This window comes from Carlito syrichta, unplaced genomic scaffold, assembly GCF_000164805.1.
Source record: "Carlito syrichta isolate Samal-C Ts95f unplaced genomic scaffold, Tarsius_syrichta-2.0.1 Scaffold65443, whole genome shotgun sequence".
In the NCBI taxonomy this organism is placed as follows: domain Eukaryota; kingdom Metazoa; phylum Chordata; class Mammalia; order Primates; family Tarsiidae; genus Carlito; species Carlito syrichta.
Window position 1 is genome coordinate 31,747 of NW_007009539.1, and position 24,565 is coordinate 56,311.

Genomic DNA, 24,565 nt, shown 5'->3' on the forward strand with positions numbered 1-24,565 from the left:
CGGCCCGCTGCGGGAGGTCGTAGTGGCCGCCGGCGCTCTGCCCGGGCTCGTCAGCGTCGCAGTCCGCGGGCCGGAAGGTGGAGCCCTTCCTCGCGACCGTCCCGGCGCCGATCCCGAGAGGCTGCTGGTACTCTGAAACCGCAGGAGGGGGACGCAGGCTTGCATCGCTCCCACGCACCGACGCACCCGCGCTTGGCAGAGGTGGTGCTCGGCTTAAGGGAGGGCACGCTCTGCTGGGCGCCCTTGGGTGTCCCGGGCACCGTTGGAAGACCAGATGGGAGAGCCGAGGATGCCACACCTAGGGCCTTACGGGACCACGATGCCTGCGCTAGGAAGGCTCAAAGGATCTTCTCAAGGAGAAAGGGAGACATCACGTTGAACTCCGGAGCACGGGGCGAAAAATATTTTAAGGAGGAGATGGCTCGTAAACTGGCTTTGGAGATGCTCAATTCTAAATTGTGGAGGTGGAGGCAACACTGTGAGGAAAGGGAGGAAAGAGCGAGCACGAAAACAAGAGTATGAAGGACACAGGGCAGTGTGTTTAATAGGATCTAGAGAGCAAGAAACTAAAGTATGAGGGCCACACAGGACAGTGTGTTTTAATAGGATCTAAGACCAAGAAAATAGAGCGTGAAGGACACGGGACAGTGTGTTTAATAGGATCTAGAGACCAACATAGTAGGTCAGAGCCTAGTGATGACGGTGAGGATCAGGAAGGAGCCTCACACTGCAGAGATCTTACTCTGTGCCAGGCACTCTTCTAGGATAGCAAGACATAATTAATTAAATTTTCAAATCGGTAGGAACTATTACTGCATTTTACAAATGTGAAGCCAAGGCAGAGAGAGAGAGAGAGAGAGAGAGAGAGAGAGAGAGAGAGAGAGAGATTGACTTTTCCCAGGTCACACAATCAAGCAATGGATTCAGGATTTGAACACATTCTGAGTATATGCTGTCAAATGTGTGTCAGGCCATGAAAAACACTGAGTGTCTTGCTAGGACGTTTGGTTTAATTCTATAGAAAACTAGGCTGGCACAGTTAGAGCTAACTGTGGAGGCAGACTGAAGAAGGAAAGATCAAAACAGAAAAAGCAAAGAGGTCACAAACTAGGGGAGTGGGAAGGCCACACTTCGGAGACAGGAATCAGAGGAATTTGTCACCAATGACATGGGTTGTGAGGAAAGTGGGGAGCCAGAGACCCTGCCTAGAGGGTAAGCCTGGGTGAGTCTGGGAGGCATTTGGGAAGCCACTTAAGAAAGGAAGGCAGAGCATGTGTGATGAGGGGTGGGAAAATGGATTCAATTTGGGACACACTGAGGAACTGGTGACACCTGCAGGTAGAGGCATCCAGCAGGCTGCTGAGAATTATGGAGTGACTGGAGGGAAGTCTGGGCATGGACAAAAAGGACAAATGTGCAAGGAAGGTTGCTGCTGGAAGCTCCAGAGGGTGTAAGACTGCCTGGGGGAGAGAGTGTAAGTGAGCGAGGGCAAGATAGGACCTGGGGCCATATTTAAGGAGCCTGAGAACCACTCAGGGAGGAAGGAGGAATGGCTTTACTGGAAGGTGGAAGAGAATGAAAGGAAGAAGAAAACAGAAAAGAGGTCTCTCTTTGGGTCACTCCCAAGGAACAAGAAGATGGTTTTTGGTTGGAGAGACGCTCTCCTTGTCCAAAAAAGGGTGGCTCAAGCAGTCTTTACACTGGCACTTCTCAGTGTTGTGCAAACTGATGTGCAAACACATTACCTGGGAGTTTCTGGTTTGGTAGGCCTGGAGTATGGCCTGAAAGTCTGCTTTTCTAACAAGCTCCCAGGTGAACCCTAAACTGCAGGTCCTCAGACTGCATTTGAGTCGGTAAAGCCAGCAAATGCAGTGCTACTCAAAGTGTGGGCTGTGGGCACCTATATATCTAAGAACTTTTTGTGACAGAACTATAGAGATAGGTACAGAAATTGAGATTAAGGGTTTAGAAACTTACAGCAATTTGAGAGTAATTTTTTGTCCATTTTGTATGTTTGCCTTAAAATTTCATTATTACTAGTAATTCATATTGTTTTATGAAAGTATTCATCCATGATGAATTAGAAATAATAATTTAAAAAGTAAACAGAAACCAAAATCCAGATCTTTCCTTACAAACAGTTTGGGAAGCCTGACTCTTGATGATTTGCCAGAGATACAGAGGCGATCTAATACTGGGAGAGTTCCTTCATCTCCTATCTCCTCTTTCCCAAGGGCAAGAACTGTATTTAATTCATCTTTCTAGTCTCTCTAGTACCTTAACCAAAGCCTTTATAACAAAAATAGATTAAGGGCATTAGTGTACTCTATCACTATGAATGTTATATCCCCTGCTGGTGAAGAGATAGGCTAAATGAGGCTTTTGAGTAATATTTCAGTGTCAATTTGTAACTCTGGGCCAAATGCAGAAAAAAAATACATTTCTGATTTATTGGATCCTATCCAAACAAAAGGATTTTGCCTTATTTCCTGTGTCCCCTCCTCCACAAGCAGCATCTCCAATTTAAAGGCACAGTCCTGAGGATGTAACACTTACCTGCCATATGGCTTGTGATGAGATCTAACTTTTGTGTCATCTCCTTCTCATTATCATAGCTGATGGTAAACTCAGCTGACTGATGTCTGGCAAAAGGATATTTAATCTGCTTCCAACAGTCTGTAATAAAGTTAACATACAACAAACCACTGTATCAAAAAAGTAAGGCACATCCTCCACAATGTGTTCCTCCATGAGTCAGAGGTCAGGCTGCCTCTTGATGGCTAACAGTGATATATGCACAGCCATGGCTTTTCAGGTGTGTATGCTGGTTAACAGCATAATGAGGTCATTAACGACAACAGCAAACACTATCCCAATTATGCTGGCCACGGTGCCTTTAAAATGTATTGTGTCCCCATCAGTTCTCAGATTCTCCCTATGTGAGACTATCTGGGCATGGTCTCCCATAATCTGCATCCATACAGTATCCACGATGTAGAGAAGAGTATGCAGCTGGCATTTAGAAACTGTGGAGGCAGAGTCCCAGGTGATCCCTGCATCACTTTCTCAGGGGTCCTTCTGCATTGCCCTCCCTCTGGACCATGGCTAACTTATTGCTTGAGCATCCTGTATCCTAAAGATTCTCTGAAACTGCACATGAGCCCTGTGTGGTCCTTTTCTCACTTTTTCAGGGTGGAAAATACAGTGGGGGCCTGCAGATCCATATACAGGAGTACATTCAGTCACTGAGGGATTCTGTCACTTCTCTTTTATGACAGTGTGGTAGTCTACAGTACAGTATCCCCCTCCAAAAAAAAATTGACAAATGATGAGAATGGTATTGAAGAAGGTGAAGTGGCGATATAAACTGAATCAAAACAGACAGGATACAATAAATTCCTTCCTTGCAGATTTGCTAACTTAAAGGTTATAAAGTTTTTTGTTTTTGAGTTGGAATCTCATTCTGTTGCCCAAGCTGGAGTGCAGTAGCATGCTCACGGTCACCCCAGTGCCGACCTGCTGGATTCAGGTGATCCTTCTGTCTCAGCCTTCCCAGTAGCCGAAACCACAGGCGCGCACTACCATGCCCGGTTAATTTTTTGATTTATTATAGAAATGAGGTCTCACCAAGTTACCCAGGCCGTACTTGAACCCATGGGCTCAGGCAATTCCCTCACCTTGGCCTCCCAAAGTGCTGGAATTACAGATTTGAGGCGCCGCATCCGGCCAAAGTTTATTTTTTTTAACTATGTAAGTGTGGGCCACCAGCCTCCATATGCTTTCAATGGACAGATCCTGTACCTTCCTCAAAGACAGAATAAAACTGTAGAGTTTTTAACCAACCTGTTTTCTGAGCCTCAGCTGATCCATATGGATATCCTTTCTTCTTTCTCCTATCAACACAAAAGAGTCCCACTGAATATATATAAGCCAATTTATCTGTCTCCCTTTATCTGTAAAACATGAGGACTGATGTGAGGATTAAATGAGACAGCAGTTGCCATGTGCTTAGAAAATCATAGGAATATGTAAAATTATATATAAATCTGCCTCACTAATTTTATTTTGTATATTATAAATCAATGCCTTATCATCTTATTTTCTCACTAGCTCATGTAGTCAGTAAAATCCTGAAGCAATTCCTTATGACTGCATGCTCTCATATCATCTTTATTTACTATACTTTCGTCCAAAATTGTGTCTTTAAAAGCATTAAACACATTACACTGAAACATGCCTTGACTTGTTTTAACTTTATCTTGAATATCTACCTGAAGCTTAATAACCAGAGATTTTGTAATTTCTCTCACTCTTGTCAGAAACTACTCTTCATTCTATTTACACTAATATACACAATTATAAATTCCAAAGTTGTTGAAAATATTAAAAGAGAAAACTTCAGAATGCTTTCCATTTTTCATTTGGCCCCAACTCCTAAAACGTGTTACAATAAACGGTTTTGGATTCTGGGAAAGAGCACTCATGTGGGTAAACTTTATTCTATTTATTTATTTTTTTGAGTTGGAGTCTTACTCTGTCACCCAGGCTGGAGTGCAGTGGCATGCTCCTGGTCACTGCAGCCTTGACTTGCTGGGCTCAGGTGATCCTTGCATCTCAGCCTTCCAAGTAGTTGAAACTACAGGCACACACTACCATACCCAGCTAATATTTTTGATTTGTTGTAGAGATGAGGTCTCACCAAGTTGCCCAGACTGGTCTTGAACCTGTGGGTTTAGGCAATCCTCTAACCACTACCTCCCAAAATGCTAGGATTACAGGCTTGAGGCACTGCGCCCGACCTAAACTTTATTTTATACAAGAGAACATTGAGGCTTAGGGAGACTGAGTGACTGGGCTGCTTGGTGATCCAGGTGGAACTAGAACACAGGCCTTCTGACCCCCGTTCTAATATTCCTTCCACTCTACAGGTGGGAAAAACATAGACACTTCCAAAGAAATATATCAGTTCCAGAATATTCCCACAACAATGCTCATCGGTTAAGATTTATCAAAGATTTCTAAATGACAAGTACTGTTTATAAAAGTCATACTTGATCCTTTCTACTTCTACCCAACTTGTTTTTGAAATACAAGTTAACGCTTTATCTTGAAAGAAGTCATGCTGCTTTTCTACCCATGAATATCTGAAGAGTAAACTTTTTGGTTTTGGGGCTGTTTGCATAATTACAGAAGAAGTGTTAAAATGTAGAGTCACATACTTTCTAAAGGCTGCGAAGATCCCTATGCCAGCCAGCAACAGGGCAATCAGGAGCACCAAGGGAATAGCCACCATTGTAATGTTTATTCCTGAAGAAGGGGGGAAGGGGAAAGTCACCTGTTACAACATATATGATCAGCAACCAAATGTTATGATCAAAAACTGAACATAGACATGAAAAGCCTTCAACTATTTACTATAGGGGGACAATGAACACAGACTAGGCATTTACTGACATTAGAAAATGAAAGGAGAAGATTCAGAATCCTGGCTAAAGTTTGGGAACACAGAACTTATCTCCTTCCCAACCCCCCACAAAGGGCAGTTTTTATTGTTCCTCAGAGACTGACATTTACTCTGAGCTTGTTACTTGGCCTGTGTTAGACTCCAAAAATCAGAAGGTGGGAGAAGGTTTAAAGCAGGTCCACCCAGCCAGGAATTATCTAGACAAATAAATGTTTAAGTACAGTGTGGAGCTTCTACTTTGGCTCAATAACCTGCCTCTCCAGATGCAGGCGGGTTTGTACCTGTATTATAAAAGACAGCAGCCTGGGGGCTGAAGCCTCATCACAGAGCTGTGGAGCCAGGGCTGAGACCAACGCAGCCATCAGGCTGCCAGTGGCCTTTCCACTAGGTTACCATGCCATGTTTTCTTACAACTCTTTCTACTCTAAAAAAGGAGGCCACTTTAACAGCCACTGAGGCAGGCCCCAGGTTTGTAAAACCTATGCAAACTAAAGGAGAAATATTTGTTCCTCATCCTTCTTTTCTGTGATCCCTAGGAAGAAAATAAACGGATGATTAGGAGCAGAAAAGTGTCGCTCATAAAGAGGAGGAAAAGGAACTCAGAAGGGCACAGACTTATTTAAATAACAGCGGCATTATCCATAACAGCAAAAATTTGGGAGAAACCTAACAACATAAACATCCAACAGTAGGGAAATGGTCAATTACATAATGGCATATCCATATGGAAAAATACTATGACGATATTAGTAACTATGTGTGTCTTTCAGCTATTTAATAACATTGGAAAATGCTCATAATGCAACATTGATTGAAAAATGTATGCTATAGAACAGAATATATGGTATGGAGCCATTTTTGTCTTAAAGTTAGTAATATAAATATAGTTGACCAGATATAGTGAGATATGGTGATCATCTATGGGTGCTGATTTATAGTTGATTTTTCTTTTTTCTTTTTTTTTAGTGAAAAAAGGAGTTTATTAAGCAACAAAGCTCTCTAGAAACAGAGAAGGGCCCCAAAATGGGTTATCCCAATTTTTTTCTTATTTTTAAAAATCTTTCCAAATTTTGTAAAACATGCAAGTTTTTTTATATTCTGAAAAAAGAAATGTACTTTTAATGTTAATTACTTGAATAGATTATACACTTACATGTTCAAATTTCCAAAAGCATAACAGGGTATATGGAAGGGGAGGTCTCCTTCCTACCTCTGTTTCTCCTCCACAGGAAATCACATTATGCTTCTTGACATTCTTCTAGAGATATTGACCTGAATATTTATTCCTTTGCCCCCCTTTTACACAAATGGTGGACAAATGCTAGTGCTACATAGACAGTTCTATACCTCACTTAGTTTTTTTAAGTTGTCAATATATCTCAGACAGCTTTCTATACTACTAACACATTCTTTTTTATGGCTGTGGAGTATTCTGTTCATGGATGTGCTAATATTTTATTTTTCCACAAAATATTTACCTCATGTTTGAAGGGCACATAAGTTTGTTTCTAATCTTTTTCTACTTACAATTTCGCAATGAAAACCTATGGAATACATCATTTTACAAATGTGCAGACATGTCTGGACCACCTATCTCCAGCATTTACATGATAGAAAAAAAATAATTTTGTTGCAGCTACTGTGATATAGGGCGGGGTACCAGTTACAATATTTGAAAGCTTTTTTTCTGGTTAAATCTGAAATAAAGGAATTTATCTAAAAATAAATGTAATTTCACTTGTCACTCTTTTTTGAAAGAGCTTAGATTATAAAGAAAAATATTTTCTGCTTAATGTTAATTAGGCTTATGGCCTTGTGCATTTCTAAGTCAAGAAAAGTTGTTGCTATGTGACCTGAGGAAAAAAGAAAAAAAAATTATAATTTAGAGTTGGGGGTCTTGCTATGCTGACCAGGCTGGTCTTGAACTCCTAGGCTTAATCAATCCCTCCTCCTCAGCCTCCGGAGTAGCTGGGACTACAGGTATGCACCACTATGTCCAGTTAAATTTGTTTTTATTTTTTGTAGAGACAAAGTCTTGCTATGTTGACCAGGCTGGTCTCAAACTACTGGACACAAGTAATCTTTCTGCCTTGGCCTCCCAAAGTGCTAGGATTACGGGTGTAAGATACCATGCTGGCCAAAAAAATCTTTTAAACTATCCAATTTGAGGAGTATGCAGGAATAAACTACCACTGAAGCATTTAAAAATATCAAATTTCTTCTAATATTGCAGAGGCTAAAAAAGTAGAAAAAAAGAAAAAGAGAAAAAATACCAAATTCTTAAAGAAAGCATGATCCTTACCATTGGAGGTAAACAGAAACCGCTTGTCTGACAGGGAACCACTGAAACAATAAAGACAAACACAAGGAGGTGAATTGCTTAACTAGATCTTGGTGACTAATACAGTGCTATATCAAGGGCTCAAAGGGCCTTCCTGCATATGCTTCCTTATTTGTTCCTTACAACATCCCTACAAGGTGACTACTACTGTCTTCCTCATCAGCATTTTATAGATCAGGAAACGCAGGCCTATGAAAGGTAAGCAATTTCTCCAAATTTATACAGGTGACAAGGGGGCAAGACTCTTGAGACATTGCTTTTGAAATCATAATCCTATGCTGTTTTCATCACACTGCATTTATCGAGCAACTTTCCCAAATTTATACAGGTAACAAGGGGACAAGACTCTTGAGACATTGCTTTTGGAATCAAAATCCCATGCTGTTTTCATCACACTGAATTTATTGAGAAGGAATGTGTAAATAAACAGTCTCAGGAACAATCTTAAATCCAGGCAGAAAGGGTAACTGCCCTAAAATCTTTCTCAGCTTCAGGAGTCGCCATAAAATGTCCCACTCATTGTCAACAATCAAGGGCCATTGAGAGAAATGAAGAAGCCTCTAGAATAGATTTTCTCTTTCACATTGTCTACTATCAGCATGCAGGTTCTTTTATAATCTTTGCATGGACTATAAGTAGGCACAATTCATGCATTACAATAGAACAGTCAGATTCACATGGGTCATGGGGCTTGCCCAAGTTCACAGGTAGCAACAAAGCTTGGACAAGAACCCAGCTCTCTTGACACTTAAAGAAAGGTGCACATTGTCACAAAACATATTAAAATTTCATTAAGATTTATTTAGAGCCTCTCTTTTGTCTCATTTTTCTGTTTTCCTCTAATGTTTCTGCACTGTCACATTTGAAATTTGGCTCAAATAAGTCCACGTAATACTGCTGAGAATCTAAGCTCACCCCCATTGCCCTGAAATATTAAAGTTTTGTTGTTGTTGTTGTTGTTGTGATACGTATGGAAAGGATAATTCTGCAGTTAACCCAGGGAAGAAGAGACCAGGGAAAGCTCTACTTTCAACAGCTCTCTGCCTGGCTTTCCTCCATTATCAGCTGGAACATTGTTTCCATTCTATTCTATTCAACAATTAAATATAGGCCACCCAGATAATTTTATAGGTTAATAGCCTCCTTTTTAATAAATGAAAATACCCTAGGGAGGTTAGGGTCCTAAAGCATTCACACATTAGGGTGAATGAATTCAATCAGATTACAGGAAAAAGGAGTTTTCCCAAAGGGCAGACTGATGTAAACAGAAACAATGTCTTCTCATGTAAACAGAAACAAAGTCTTTCTCTTCTGATAGTTAGAACCATCATCCTCTGTATGAGGTCAATCCCTTTTCCTGATTCCATTCTGGTCTCCTCAGATTAAGGAAGTGACTTGACCCAGGATGAATCCCAGAAGAACTCTGGATATTTATTTTAGGGACCCTTCTTCGTCAGCTGCAATACTTTCTTCTCTGTTTTTTCCTGAACGCCAAACAATCATGTGTGGGAACATAAGTTCAATGACCGCATGCATGGTGGTTCCCCAACAGCAAAACAACACAGATAAAAACAACTGTTCCCTGAAGATTTGGAGCTTTAAATGAGTAGAAGGGATGGTATTAACATACAATTAACTCTTTGCTTAGTACAAAAATTCAGTGCAAAACTACAAAGCTAGAAGAATAAAGGGATTTTGATACGATTCTGGACTATCTTCTTCCCCCCCCAAAAATCAGAAAATTAGTTCAAATAACTGTGTAGAATATGGAGCAAAACTTTTTCTAATTCATCAGTGGTTTAGTTTTTTGCACTCTTCTTTTTGCATGGGAGTTTAATTTCATATTATATAGAAATTATACATATGTATTCTATATATAAGTTGATGCAGCAGAAGTAATTGAGAGTACAAAGTCTTACTTTCATTCAATAGTTTTAATAATTTTTCTTCAATAAGATCCAAGTTAAACTTTTTACTATCTTATTTTCCTACAAAAGAAGCATTCAAGTGTACACAAACATAGTCAAGAGATTCCAAAACCAGATTTAAAACTGAAGGCCAGTTCTTCCTTCCTATTTGGAGAGAGCAGCACCCATCAAATTTAGGCTAGAGCCTGTTATCTTTCTTAAATAGCACCTCACTATATGTAGAAGAAAGCATCAAAAAACATACATTCTCAAAAGTCAAGGTGAAGCTGATACTTAAAGGCTTATTGTGCATAAGTGATCACTTTCATTATCACTCAGGATGTACATTTTAAAATAAATGTTAATGTTCCAAAGAGTATGATGCAAATATGTATGTAAAAATAGATGGATATACATATGTGTCTATATGTATAATTGTCTTCATTTGAGTAAGGACTTTAGTTTCTAAAGGCATCCTATTACTAAACTTTTAGATTTTAAACTTTGGCATAAATTTAGATAGGGTTTGTGTCTGAATGTTCAGATAATATAGAAAGAATACTTTGTGACCTCTAATAGCTAAAAATCATATCCAGAAGGAAAAGTAAATAGGCAGAGAACACAAATATCATGAGGTAAGCCTGCATTTCCAAGTGTCTAGTATGTACTTTTGTTATTGGTGGATGAATGTTATTTGTGGATTTATACAGTATTTCTTGTGTTGCTTGTGAAAAAGTTAGATGGGAATACCCTCTCCAGTTACCCCACCCCAATCCCTGAATTCAGAATTGCCGGTGAGAGGCTCTGTTTTTTCTCCACAGACACCCACCAGCCAGCCTGCTTCCTATGAGCATGGTGGATGGCCACCACCACTCCTCTCTGGCATCCTTCCTCAGGCCTTGATACTACCCCTGTATTCCCCCAAGCCTTATTCTGCCTTCCATCAAATCTAAGATTTGCCTGCTTCATGAAGGTTACTAACCAACCTCTCCCTTAACTTCGGTTGCTGCTTCTAAATCCCTTTCGTGTGAGCTGGGACTAACACCAAAATGAGTTTTTGTCAAAAGTTTACTTGTGAGTTCCTAAGTTGATTCTTTGGAACTTAAAACACATTTGTTTTTACAAAAACAGTGTCATAACTTGTGGTCAGGATAACTATTTGACTTCTGGTATTGCTAATTACAATACATTTAAATAAAAAGTAGAAGGGAGAAGAAAAGCATTACTGTATAGCACTCAAAATGACGTCAGAGTCACCATATCTATGCTGATAAACTTGGGAACCTATGCACCACCCATACTGTGATTTTTACCAGATAAGAAGGTCCACAATCCGCTATGCGAATGGAACAGTGAAATATGACCATGTTCTTTCTGCATGCAAAGAAGGGCTAGGGCAAAATGTTTGGGAAAGTGGGAGATCTTCACATAGGCTAGTGAGTGAGAGAAGATACAGGTCCTGAGTTACTTTTTCCCACTTCTGAATCCCAGAATACCTACAGCTTCTGTCTTGTGCCTTATCCTTGGGACCCAACCCACGTGAAAACCTGTCCAAAGACATAGTCGTAGAAGGAGGAAGATAATTCCAAGGGCCACTAGAGAGCAAGGGATTGAGAGAGAAATAGGGTAGTTCAAGGAGCACTTTTTCTACACTAGGTTTCCATTCAGGGGTGCCCCCACTTGTCTGTTGAGAGCTGCCTATTCATACATGTGCCCTGGATCACAGGGCAGGCCTACATTAAACTATGTACAGCTATCATTTTCAACCTTTTAGAGGATGAAGAAATCTGAAAATATAAAGAGCATAGGTTGAAACATTTAAAGTGATTGACATACTTTTTTCTCATTAAGCTAAAACAGCAAACGATGACAACAAACCAAAAAGTTAACAACATTAACGAAAGTCATCTTTTTGTATTTTCCAAACTCATAATTAAGAGACTATCTCTAGGAATCTCTTGGGGGGTTCTATAAGGATTTATTTCAGTTCCCTGTCTCCTCCAGTGTCTTAGGTGACATTGGAGTTAACCAGTAATTTACAGAAGATGTAAAAACCAAAAAATAAACCTTTATTCTCTCCCATGAAAGTACTTGAGAATAAAAATACTCTGCTCTGGGGCTTCAGATGTGTGACATTTTAACTTACATGTCAGCATAACCAGTGAGCTTTCTGATTGCTACATTCATCTTCCACACAGAGACCAGAAATGCTGCTCTAAGCATTCACACAATATTTTCCAAATTGCCAAACCCTTGGTATCACATCCATGCTGTCCTGTCAAAACTGTGAGCTGGTTAATTATCTTCCAGGGTTACCTTCTACTCAGATCAAAAGGCACTGAGAAAAGTACTTACTCCCTTGAGAGCACACCATTGGCCAGGATTCCTTTATATCGACTTATCCCTTTGCGCTGAAGCACACTGATCTGGCCACCCAGTTCATCTGCAATTACTCCTGCGTGGATGGCAGCTTTGCACAATAAAGAGGTCTGAAACACAGCAACAGCATCATGCAGAACTTACTTAAGAACACGCTTAAAATGCAGTTGGAATTTCCCATTTTATTTCTGTGGTCATTTATAGTAGTGGCCACTAAATGAATGAAGTCTTCTGATAATGTCCTTGTGTAGTTGCTTCCTTCACTGACCTGAACTGGGCCATGTGGTTTGCTTTGTTCTGCTACAAGTGCCGTGGACTAGCCAACTGCCACTCATGTGAGTGAGGCCACCTGAGACTCTCGTGTGGCAGTTAATCTCCCACGTGATAGCAGCCACAGGAGTGATTCTAAGCTAAGGGAGCTTAACAACCTATCATCAGTCTAAATTGCTCACCCACATACTCACCAGCAAGTAAAATGACTGTTCAAGTCACTGGGTTTTGGGGTAGTTTGTTAAATAGAAACAGATAACAGAGCCAGTTTCTTAGACTTGGTTTACCTACTAAGTATCATTTGAAAAGGTAAATCTTCAATGCCATAGCTCCACTTTTTAATTAATTTAGAGATTTACCAAGGCAACAAAACCACAATAGTTATGACAGCCACAGAACATGGAACAGAAAACTTAACGAGGGTCTTGGAGGGATGATGAGCACACAGCTTCCACCTCATTTCCTGAATCCCCTCAGAGAGAGTCAAACAGCCAGTGCCAGCTCAGCCCTCCATGATACTGAGGCTTCAGCAAGCTGCTGGCTGTTCTAACAAATCAAACAGAAGCAATTGACTAGCTCTGATTTACAGGTGGTAGTAGAACTGGAAATGGCTCTGTTGGAAAGAAGGGATACAGAGATGACTAGAATTTTTCCATGGGGTACCCAGGAAGCCTGGGGTCTCTGAGCACAGGCCTGTGTGGGAGGGTAATAAGGCAGTCAGACCCAAGACTGAGAGGATGAGAAAGATCATTTTCTTTTTTTCTTTTAATTTATTTCTTTTAAAGATGTGGAGTACAATTCAGGGTTAGGTATACAAATGTTCATTATGCAGGTACCCTTGTTGATGAGGTGTGCCCCCCTTCCCCAGCAGGTTCCCAATACTGCCAATCCCGCATCTCCCCCACCCTGGCAGTTTCCCACTACCGCCAATCTTTGAAAAAGATCATTTTCTAAATAAACTTTAGAGATGCTCCACTTCTCCATGACAGCTAATGCCAAGAGGGAAAAGCAGTTCATAAAATATGTTTCATAACTGAACTTATGAATTTCTCTTTGTGTTAATGACAATGCTGTTTACCTTATTTGCAGTAAAGTCCCCCTAGACTTAAATTAAAATATTAGTAGGACCAATGAGATAAATAATATTTTGTCATTAATATAGTTGCAATAAAATGCAGAACTTTTGTGATCTTCAATTTAGAAAGTTTATATTCCCCAAACCAGGTTAGATTTGGCAAAGTATGTCCGTTTTGCAAATAGCTGCTATCATAACCATAAAAGGGGAAAGATTTCATGACAGAAAAGAAATATGAGAATGCAGAAACACAGATGCAGATATTACTCTTCCTGATTTTGGAGGGAAAAAAACTTAAAATTAGAAGAAGAGAAAAAAATAGTGCTCTCCAATAAGAACACAGCTTGCATTTTTATTTTTTCTGATTTCATATTTTTCTGGTTTTCTTTCATTAAAAAGCTTTCTTATTACTGGTTTGGACTCTTGGAGGAGCCAGTTGAAAAGGAAAGTCTTGAAATTAAATTCATCAATTTAGCCTGTCATCCTTGCTCTGCTTCTAATTCCAGGAGGTCTGTCATTTCACTGCTCTTAACCTGGCTTCCCAATTCATCTGGACAATGAAAAAGATGGACTGGAAGTTGTCTAGTATCTTTTCTGAAGGTCACTCAAGTTATGATTCTAAATACAGAGGACCCATGCTGGCCTGTCTATCTCTCTAAGTCCCCAAATGCAAACCAAATAGCTTCAGTGGTCTGTTGGGCAACAATTCCCACTGTCCTTGGGATCCTTGGTCTTCATCCCAGGAGTCCTGCCCTGCGTAGAGCCCTCACTGGTCTTGGCATGGCCCAGGGTCTCATTGGTTACAAGAGGAAAGGTTCCCAGGCCAACGAGCAACAGGATCTAATAGCATCATTGGCCAACACATATTCTCATTTCCCACAGTACCCAGTATTGAGGTAATCCAATGGTATATTGGATATACCATTTTTGTGGAATTTATTTAACTGCAGCTTACATTTTTCCATAATGGTAAATGTAGGCCATAGGCTACATCTCCAAGAAAATAGTGACCAGATCTAGTTATTATATTTATGACAAAATTACCATCCTTTTCTTTTAAAAAAAATCACTACCTCACTCAACTTAAGCAAAATTGATGTTTACTTAAACTGTAGTTTTTTGGCATCAGTTTTTAAAATTTACATTCACTGAACCTGATTTTTAAAAAATGCTTTTTGAACAGTGGTACATTTATACTTTGATTTCCCAGTAATTATTGAAGTCTAAGTCTCACTGAAATTTAAATACAGGAAAGCCACATCACCTGGTCTATGCTAGTGAATTATCTTAAACAAAACTTATAAACTCAAACATACTAGTTAAATATAATAATCGTTAAGGAAAAGGAATACAATAGACAGCTGAAGAGAATGTGTGTGCATGGCCCAGACAATTGCAGGTGGACGGCATTATCTACAATAAACATTTCTGAAGTTCACTGAGCCATAAAAGATGGCCAAACAGATTAGCATAAGGTAAGACTAAAACAACATTCCAAGCAACTATCAAATCATTCCCAAATAGGAGCATTTTCTAAAATCCTTTAGAAAAAATCATCTTGTACTAAAACGTATGACAATGTATTAAAAGAGAATTTAATAAAAAAGTAAACATTTTAGAATTGTATTTAATAAAACGTAAATCAAAAACAGTAAGTAAGGTGGAAAAAAGCACATGATTTAAAATGTTGATTCAATGATAGTAAAACGTTATGTTATCAAAATATATTCCTCCATCTGTCATATGAATTGTTCCACATTAATAACATTTTATCCACAAAAGTAATATGCATTCTTTATAGAAAAGTTGACAAATACAGAAAATAAATCGCTCGTATTGTCACCATCCAGAGACAATCACCCATTGGCTTTCTATGGTGTGTACAAGAGGCCTAGTTTTTCCCCTTCTCTTCCTAACCTGGGAGCACCTTATATGTACTATCTTCCCCTGTTTTACAATACTTCCTTTTCCTTGGGAGAGAAGAATTACAGAAACAAGTTAATCAAGTGATGTGTTCTACTTAAAAATAGATGGTATAGTCAGTAGCCTGAAAGAAAGAAAGTGCCAAGAGAAAAACTGTTCTGGAGCAGACGAAGCAGATCTTAAGAGAAGCCAGAACGACTTCACTGGCATTGGAATAATACGCCAATTTGTATGCCTTAATTCATCAATCAAGGAGACAAAAATCACAGAAATTCAAAGATTCGAAAAGATCTTGAATGCTCCCTCCTCACCCCTCCTGACAGACTATCTCCATTCCCACCCACAGCACCACTTCCCACACAAATACAGTCTATTCTCGACAAATGGTGGTAACATCTTCACCTGACATTTTCCAGTGACTAGGAGGAGTCCACTGTTTTCTCGAGACATCTTATCCCACTTTGCACTGTTCAAATATTCCTTATATGCAGTGGAAATTGGCCTCCTGCTAACTTTTATTCACTAATCCCAGTTATGCCTTTTGGAGCAACACAGAATGAACCAATGCCTTTTCTGTAATAGCTCTGTAAGACAGCATATTCTTCCTGGAGACAATACCTGCTTTTTTGACAGCTCCTCCAGTTATTAATTTTATAGATTCTATAATCCTGACCTATACAATATGCTTTGCTTTTGCAAGGATTCTTCCAGAAAAGACTTACTACATAAAGGCACCATGGAGGCAGACTTCAAAAAAATACTCATGGCTCCTGACTCCTGGTATCCTTCCTTACGAAGTACCCCCGAGGGTGGGCAGGAGCTGTGACTTTCTTCTAATAAACCGAATATGGCAAAAACGGTGGGATACCACTCCTGTGATATCATCACATAAGATTGTGACCTGTTTTGTTAGGAGATTCCTTTGATAAAACAGCTTTTCTTTTATTTATTTTTATTAAAAAATGTTTTTTATTTTAAAAATGTAGGGTATAATTCAGGGTTAGGTATACAAATGTTCAACAAGGTGCTCTTGTCGATGAGGCGTGCCCCTTCCCCCCATTTTATTTTATTTTAAAGATGTGGAGTACAATTCAGGATTAGGTATACAAGTGGCCATCGTACAGGTAAAGTTTGGGCCTCCCATTTGTCCCCACTTTAGCTGGCTTGGTTTGGGACCAGGTACCCTTATTGATGTTATGTGCCACCTCCCCCGCCCCGGCAGTTTCCGGTTACTACCAATCCCTTTCTTATAGTCCTAGGGTAAAAGTTCAAGGGTCCGCTTATGAGTGAGAAAATGTGGTACTTAGTTCTTCGTTTCTGTGATAGATCACTGAGTATTATAGTCTCTAAATCCATCTAAATTGTTGCAAAGTCCATAATATTGTCCTTCTTTATGGCTGCAAGTATTCCATCGTGTATATGTAGCACATTTTTTTTATCCAGTCCACTTTCAATGGGCAGCATGGTTGGTTCCATGTTTTTGCTATTGTAAATAGTGCTGCAATAAACATGCGTGTGCAGGTACTTTTTTTGTAGAGTGATTTAAGTTCCTTCAGGTATATTCCCAGAAGGGGGACTGCTGGGTCATATGGAAGCTCAATTTCTAGTTCTTTTAGGAATCACCACACTGTTTTCCATAGAGGTTGAACTAGTTTGCATTCCCACTAGCAGTATAGAAGCATCCCCTTTTCTCCACCTCCTTACCAGTAATAATCAAATCATCCCAGAATTATGTCTTTTCTTAAATCTTCTACTGGGAAAATCAACTTCTACTAAAACATATTGATAATGTATCAAAAGAAAATGTAATATAAAAGTATTGTTGACTTTGAGAAAGTAAGTGGCCATGTCGGGAAGGCCCACATGACAAGGAGCCGAGGGTGGCCTCCAGGCAAACTCCAGAATGAAGTGGAGGTCCTCAGTCCAACAACCCACAAGTAACTGAATGCTGCCAACACCATGCCTGCTCAGAAGCAGATCCCTCTCCAGGCAAGCCTCAGATGAGACTGTAGCTCTGGCTGACACCTTCGTTGCACCCATATGAGACTCTGAAGCAGAGAACCCATGCCCAGTCTCCTAATACAGAGAAAAGGAGAGATAATACATATGTGTTGCTTTAGGCCTCTAAGTCTGTGTCAATATTGCTATGCAACAATATCTAATATACCTGCAATATCAACCTATACAAAAGAGGGCACTAACAGAGTTTTTGAAGAGAGTAGCTTTCAAAATATGAATTTTCTCTCCAGATAAAAATCATCCAAAAAGAAAATGGTACAATATCAACTATAAGTCAGATAGGAAACCTGTTTGTCAGCACTTGCAGATCAAGTACTCAGATCTACCACTCAGAAAACCATTTACCTGTTACAGTGAAAAAGTTTTGTGAGAAGATGAGACAAACATCTACAGTAAGAATAAAACTCTATTTCTCTTATTAGACATAATTCTTAAGCTACTTACAGAGAACTGGAAAACAATAAATACAAATTTTCTACTGCTAGGGGAAAAAAAACTACACTTCAATTTTTATTTCTCTTAGTTTCCTAAGGCCAGTAGGAATAGCCTGTGCCAAGTAAATCTTCAAGCTGGGGTAGTGTAAATCATTTTAAGAGTCAACAACTTATAGGCCAAATGAATACCCGGTATCAATCTTGTAAATAAAGACAATACAGGAAGCAAAAGGTAAAACAACAAAATCTGTACTCAGAATCAGAATGTGCTTAAAGCTAAAATTAAAGTCAAGTTTCTCTCCCACCTCCCGAGATGAATTCTCGAACTCCTAATATATAAATACTGTAAAGGCTATTTTTCCCCATGCATAAAGACATATGTCAATAACTGGAAGAATAGTTCCATTGCTATATAGATGTTCACATTTTAACAACTTAAGCCAATTCCCATAAGCCAGGCTATTCACTCAATTACTTTAAATAGCAATGCAAATTAAAAAAAAATCAGATACATTAAAAAAATCAGATAAATTAAAAATCAGATAAATTAAAAAAAATCAGATATTACAGAAATCTGTAAATAGAAAGAAATGAAGATATTATGCATCTGGAGATAGGACACATTGTTTAGAAAAATGATTTCCTGGAAACTTATTTTTCTCTGGAAACAATGTATATAACCCAGAGAGTCTCGCTGGGCATAAGAACTCAGGCGTAGGGCTGATGGCGTCACTGGACCCAGAACACAATGTCAGTATTCTGTGATGTGAATATTCACGTCCTTGGCTATATTACAGGTACCAATTGGAATGTTAAAGAAATAATACCCAAGTGTTGAAAAAATTTAGTTTTTCATTTCATTTCCAGGATGCTTAACTGGAAATGCTAGAAATAGGAATAATAGTTGTGGGTAACCTTGGTTGTTATACTTACTATTTCATTTCATTCATCCTCAGAGAAGGGAGACTTGTATAGAGTTTGAGATCTCACTTGATCTAAAAACTATATATTAGATATCAAAACTAGATATCTCATTTGACTTTAATTTACTTTGTAAAGCATTTAGGCAGAGTAACCAGCACTTAATTCCTTTTAATTCCTTCTCTGCCATTTTTCTCAATTACTTACATCTCTATATCCATCTACCATATTCCCAGAAATGTCTCCTGCTATGTCTCTGCAACCAGCTGGGCAGAATTTGCTGGAAAGAAAAATAAAAAATTTATATTTTATTAAATTACACTAAAATGAAAAAGTATTAAACTATACTTAAATTTGAAAAGTATTTTCTCTCCTCCATAGAATATGTGGGAACATCTTGCTTTAATAGCAAATTAGAAACTTGATTTGTGAAAACACAGACTGACCTAAAACATTAATCTAAAGACAATTTTTTACACAGTAATTATTTGCCTTATATAAAGATACGCCATAAACTCTGTTAAATAATGAGCTTCTCTAATGCATTTTAGTTAATTCTAAGACATTCTATATTTTTAAGAAAAAAGAGAAACTTTCTATACATTATATAGAGTATAATCTCATTTTATAAAAATATTTATAATATATAATAATGTATGTTTTCTATAGATTAAGAAAAGGCAAAGAAGAATATCCTTCTGGGAGTGGGACTATGAACTTTCACTTTCTGTGTTATGTAATGGAATGTCTTGATTATATTAGCACTGTTGTAAATAGTTTTATTGAAACACAGTCATACTCATTAGGTTACACATTGTTTATGGTTGCTTTTTTGCTACAACATTAACAGAGATTTTTTATGAACAAATGCCACAGGGACTGTATGACCTGCAAAACTTGAAATATATACTATGTGTCCCTTGATAAAAAATGTTTGCTGATCTCTTGTGCATAAGAACATATCTCAACTATTCTTCATTAGTTACAATAGGAATAGTTTTTTGAAACTAAGTACAAATAAGGTACTTTATCTGATTTAATGTCAAGGAAAACAAAATGTTCAGCAACATATGACTGTAGTACAGTCAGGACACCGATATTTACCTATATTCTGTCTTTAAATAATGGGTAGCTCGTTCCAAACATGTGATTAAATCTGTCACAAATAAAGATAGTTGCAATTAGGAGACCAATGGAAATTAGGACACACACCACAAATATTTCTTTTTAAATAAAAGACAATTTCTTAAAAAGCATTTATTCAGTATCTAGTTATATGAATTTTGCTTTTTAAAAACAAACATGTGGCTGGGCTTAGTGGCTCAGCCTGTAATCCTAGCATTTTGGGAGGCCAAGGTTAGTGGATTGCCTGAGACTGCGGGTTTGAGACTAGCCTGGGGAACTTGGCGAGATCTCATCTCTACAATAAATAAAAAATTAGCCGGGTATGGTAGTGCGTGCCTGTATTTCTGGCTATTTGGAAGGCTAAGGCGGAAGGATCGCTGGAACCCAGCAGGTCAATGCTGGGGTGCCACTGCACTCCAGCCTGGGCAACAGAGTGAGACTCCAACTCAAAAAACAAAACAAAACAAAACCAACACTGAGAATCACTGGCTCCAGTATTCAATCAGTTCCTTTCATTTCTCTTTTCTGTTACTCATGATGATTTTTTAGCATTATTGTCTAGTAAACAATAATAGAATCTATTTTCAACAGAAAAAAACAACACTGGTTAGTAGCTATCTACTAAATGCCTACAAAGATCATGTTTATAACCTCTCCTGGCATGAGGAAAACAATTTCAAAAGCCCAGCAAAGATCATAGAGAAGCTTTCCAGGAAAATTTTAAAAATTCATTATTTAATTTTTTTAGAGACAGACTCTTGCTCTGTTGCCCAGGCTGGAGTGCAGTGGTGATCATAATTCACCGCAGCCTCAGACTCCTCCAAGCCATCTTCCCATCTAAGCCTCCAGAGCTATTAGGACTGCAGGCAGGCGCCAGCATACCAAGAACATTTTAATTCGACAATTTAGTCAGTAGCATCCAGTGACACAGAAGCAGACCAAGAATACCAACAGCATATTACCTTTGATCAATCAGGACCAAGTATTTAAAACAGAAGGTGCTCTCTGGAGTAATTTACAGAACCAAAGAGGCTAAGATACTGTGAATCTTGATGCATTTAGATTAACAGAATACAGTTTTCAGAATATTCCACACTTGCTGTAATAGTTTTTCTCTCCATATTCAATAGTTTTTCTCTCCATATTCAATAGTTCTTAGGGAGCAGCATATGGTGAACACTAGCCATGCTGGGTGGGGTCTGCTGTAATTAGTCAAAGTTGATAAGAGGGACATGAATGGCATACTTCTCTCCCAGACTATTTCTTCCAGAGGGGACTGAGAGCAGAAACCCTGGGTACCTCTGTGACCCTGGGCAGACATGGAGTGGGCTACATAGTAGCTACTCTGAAGCATAAGAAGCTAGGACAGGAGTCCCCGTTTTTCTCTCTTATCAGTGCTCATACTTCCCGTTCCTTCTCTTCCAGCTGAGTCTCAGCTCCATAGTTATTGCACTGTGTGACAGTGACTTCCTCATCCTGAGCATACTGTGCATATTTCCCATGCTGGTGCACTGGTGTGTATTGGGGATGCGGGTCCCTGGTGAGAAGGCCTAACACTTGAGCTAGGAAGGAGGCTGGGAGAGGGCTCCAAAGAAGAGCCAGACCTTAGAAAGGTAAGGAGGGTAACCTCAAGGGTGAGTTAACCAAGGTTTCTTGGAAAAATGAGATCAACCTATCCCACATGAATTCACTGATCAATCTAAGGTGTGAAAACATGATTCCATTCAGACCTAACTACTTAAAATATATTATGTTCCTCTCTTCCCTTATATCTTAATTCTGCATCTGAGACTACAACTGTCCAGGGATGGTGACACGTAGTCAGAGGAATTCTTAGACGGATAAGAATAACAGATTTATATTGATTCTTCCACTATACCTGGATGATCACTGCTGGCATAGGTCAGCAAAAAGCCCCGACCAGAAATGTGGGATCCACTCTCAAAGCGGACAGTTACTTCACTTGTGTTCAGCAAGATCTCTTTGGGAACAATCATATTTCCACAATATGGACCTAAAAGCAAAGTACGTTGGTGGCACATTTCAATATCTACACCAGCACAAAGAATGGGTATATGGTTTCTTCCCCCCCCAAATGTCACACTTACCAGACAACACATATGTAAGATTCTAATCTTTACCCAATTGAAATTTTGCTTGACACTGAGACTAATAATTTGTGACTAACTATGAACTTGATTATACTCTTAAACCAAGGAGGGACAGTGGCTTATCCCAGATAGGTAATAGACTGGAACTAGTCAGTTGTGAACAACCCAAGACATGGATTTGGTTTTTTGTAAAAAGCAGACAAAGGTCAAAACATTAAGTAGCAAAGAAAATTTTATCTCAAAATTGATGTTCTAGAGGTCTCCTAAATTTGCTTGAAGAAGCTAAAAAATTATCTTTTTTCAAGGAGATTCCAAAATGAAAAGACTATCTAGTGCATGGTAAGAATCTTACTCACATGTAGTGTATACATTTGTCTCTCTCACAGTAACTTCTGATGAAGTCATATGCATTATTTTTATTTGCAACATGAGGTTTATAAAAGGCAGAATAACTTCTAAAGGCTTTTGAAATACTACAGTATAAATTATACAATTAGGGTATAACACTGTTTCTAGAATAAGTTGCTTGAAAAGCAATAGGAAGGTCAGTGAAATTTCAAAGAACAAAATTAGATTTAAAGCTTAAGTAACAAACAAAAAAATCTTCATAAGATTACTCAAGTTAAAGTTTAGCTTATAGACTGTCATGTTGAAAGTCACATATACAAGATAATTTATATGAAACTGGGATTTGCAAGCAACTTTTGAAGAGAGGTATTCTTTACCAACTTCTCTCAAAATAAAATATGGAAATAGCCAATAGCAACAAGAATAACAACGATCTGGTTACCTAAGGAGGTATAGTGAAAGAAAAAGGCCACTCCAAGTCAATTTGAATAAAACTGGTCTACACTAACCAGAACCAATATAGGGACCAAACTGTTAAAGTTTTAAGGCCAGGTTCGGTGGCTCAGGTTCGCTGGCTCAAGCCTGTAATCCCAGCACTTTGAGAGGCTGAGGTGAGAGGATTGCCTGTGTCCATGGGTTTGAGACCAGCCTGGGCAACTTGGCAAGACCTCATCTCCACAACAAATCAAATAATTAGTCGGGTGTGGTAGTGCACGCCTGTAGTTCAGGCTACTTGGAAGGCTGAGGTAGAAGGATCCCTGAGCCCAGCAAGTTAGCGCTGGGGTGGCCGTGAGTGTGCCACTGAACTCCAGCCTGGGCGACAGAGTGAGACTCCAACTCAAAAAAAAAAGATTCAGAGATTCAGAAGATCATGAATACAACTCTCCTGTTACAAAAAATCAAATTTCTCTTCTGTTCTGTCTAGGTTTCACATTCTGAATATCTGATAGAATAAGAAAGACAAGTTGTGTGCTTAACTTCACATGCCAAATGTCTGGTGTTCCCTAAACTAAATTATAATGCAACCCAAATAAAAAATGATCACTTTCCCCTTTAGAAACACTCATCACATATAATTACCTACGTGAGTTAATACTTGCAAATTACTTAGAATAGTATCTAGCACACAGGGAGAGCTATATTAAGTGCTTGTTAAGTAAATGACTACATTAAAAAACAAATTAAAAAGCCGGGCTCGGTGGCTCAGCCTGTAATCCCGCGCCTTTGGGAGGCTGAGGAGAGTGGATTGTCTGAGCCCGCGGGTTCGAGACCCGCCTGGGCAGTGAGACCTCATCTCTACAATAAATCAAAAAATCAGCTGGGCGTGGTAGCGCGCGCCTGTAATTCCGGCTACTTGGAAGGCTGAGGCGGAAGGATCGCCAGAGCCCAGCAGGTCGAGGCTGTGGTGGCCAGGAGCAGCCACTGCACTCCAGTCTGGGCGACAGAGTGAGACTTCAACTCAAAAAAAACAACAAAAAAACCAAAAAAAAAAGACAAATTAAAAAGTCTGCTTTCTCTTTAGACGTGTTCCTTGGCAAGGAATGATTATATTCATCCCTTTATCTCCAGCAGATTGTATAGTACCTGGTAGGTGACAGATGCCCAAATACTATCTGAATTTTCAGGCTGAAATGTTGTTCTATTTATAGCAGTTTGTAAAACCCAAACTCAATTAGAACGATACAGTATTTTTCATTTTGTTATTTTGAAATACTATGGAGAAGTCAGGAAGAGAAGTGTGGAGAAGCAAGAAAATAATTAATGTAATGAATAATATGGATTTTTATAAACTTTAATATTACTTAGCAGATAGGCAATTTAACAAAAATTATTTTTATAAAATGAAATAGAATAAGCATTTTTGTAAGATTAAGGTGAATCTGATTGCTATATTTGACTTTTCCAACATATTCTGTTTGTTCTACATATGTTTGAAAATCTTTCATTTCCTGTACAGATAAGAGGTGTGAAGATCCTTGGTTTGTAAACTGAAGGATAAAAGAAACTAACTAGTAATTTGTTGCTATTAATAATTAGAAAACTTTTCCACCCACATTTTTCTTTTATATTTATCCACAAATATACTTCTCTCCAAATGGTGACGATACTAATCTTTCCTTAAGTTCTATAGCATATTCCAATGAGTTCTAATAAAGAACTGTGAGGTAAGTAAGTCTAAACTGATTATCAGTAAGAACTTGTTTGGATATTTTTAAAAAGATTTTATGGAACTGTTGAAAGGAAAAGT

General features: G+C 38.8%; 1 protein-coding gene across 1 annotated transcript in view; it reads right to left on the reverse strand.

The window, feature by feature from the left end:
• The window catches only part of DCBLD1 (discoidin, CUB and LCCL domain containing 1), a 78,618-nt gene that overhangs the window by 1,167 nt on the left and 52,886 nt on the right, over positions 1-24,565 (reverse strand). The window contains exons 4-12 of the mRNA XM_021708957.1: positions 21,738-21,872; positions 19,838-19,889; positions 18,941-19,013; positions 12,068-12,201; positions 7,767-7,807; positions 5,220-5,307; positions 3,844-3,893; positions 2,557-2,676; positions 5-132 (exon numbers count right to left, since the gene is read on the reverse strand). Of these exons, the coding sequence (XP_021564632.1) occupies positions 5-132; positions 2,557-2,676; positions 3,844-3,893; positions 5,220-5,307; positions 7,767-7,807; positions 12,068-12,201; positions 18,941-19,013; positions 19,838-19,889; positions 21,738-21,872 (821 nt within the window). The remainder of the gene's footprint in view (positions 1-4; positions 133-2,556; positions 2,677-3,843; positions 3,894-5,219; positions 5,308-7,766; positions 7,808-12,067; positions 12,202-18,940; positions 19,014-19,837; positions 19,890-21,737; positions 21,873-24,565) is intronic.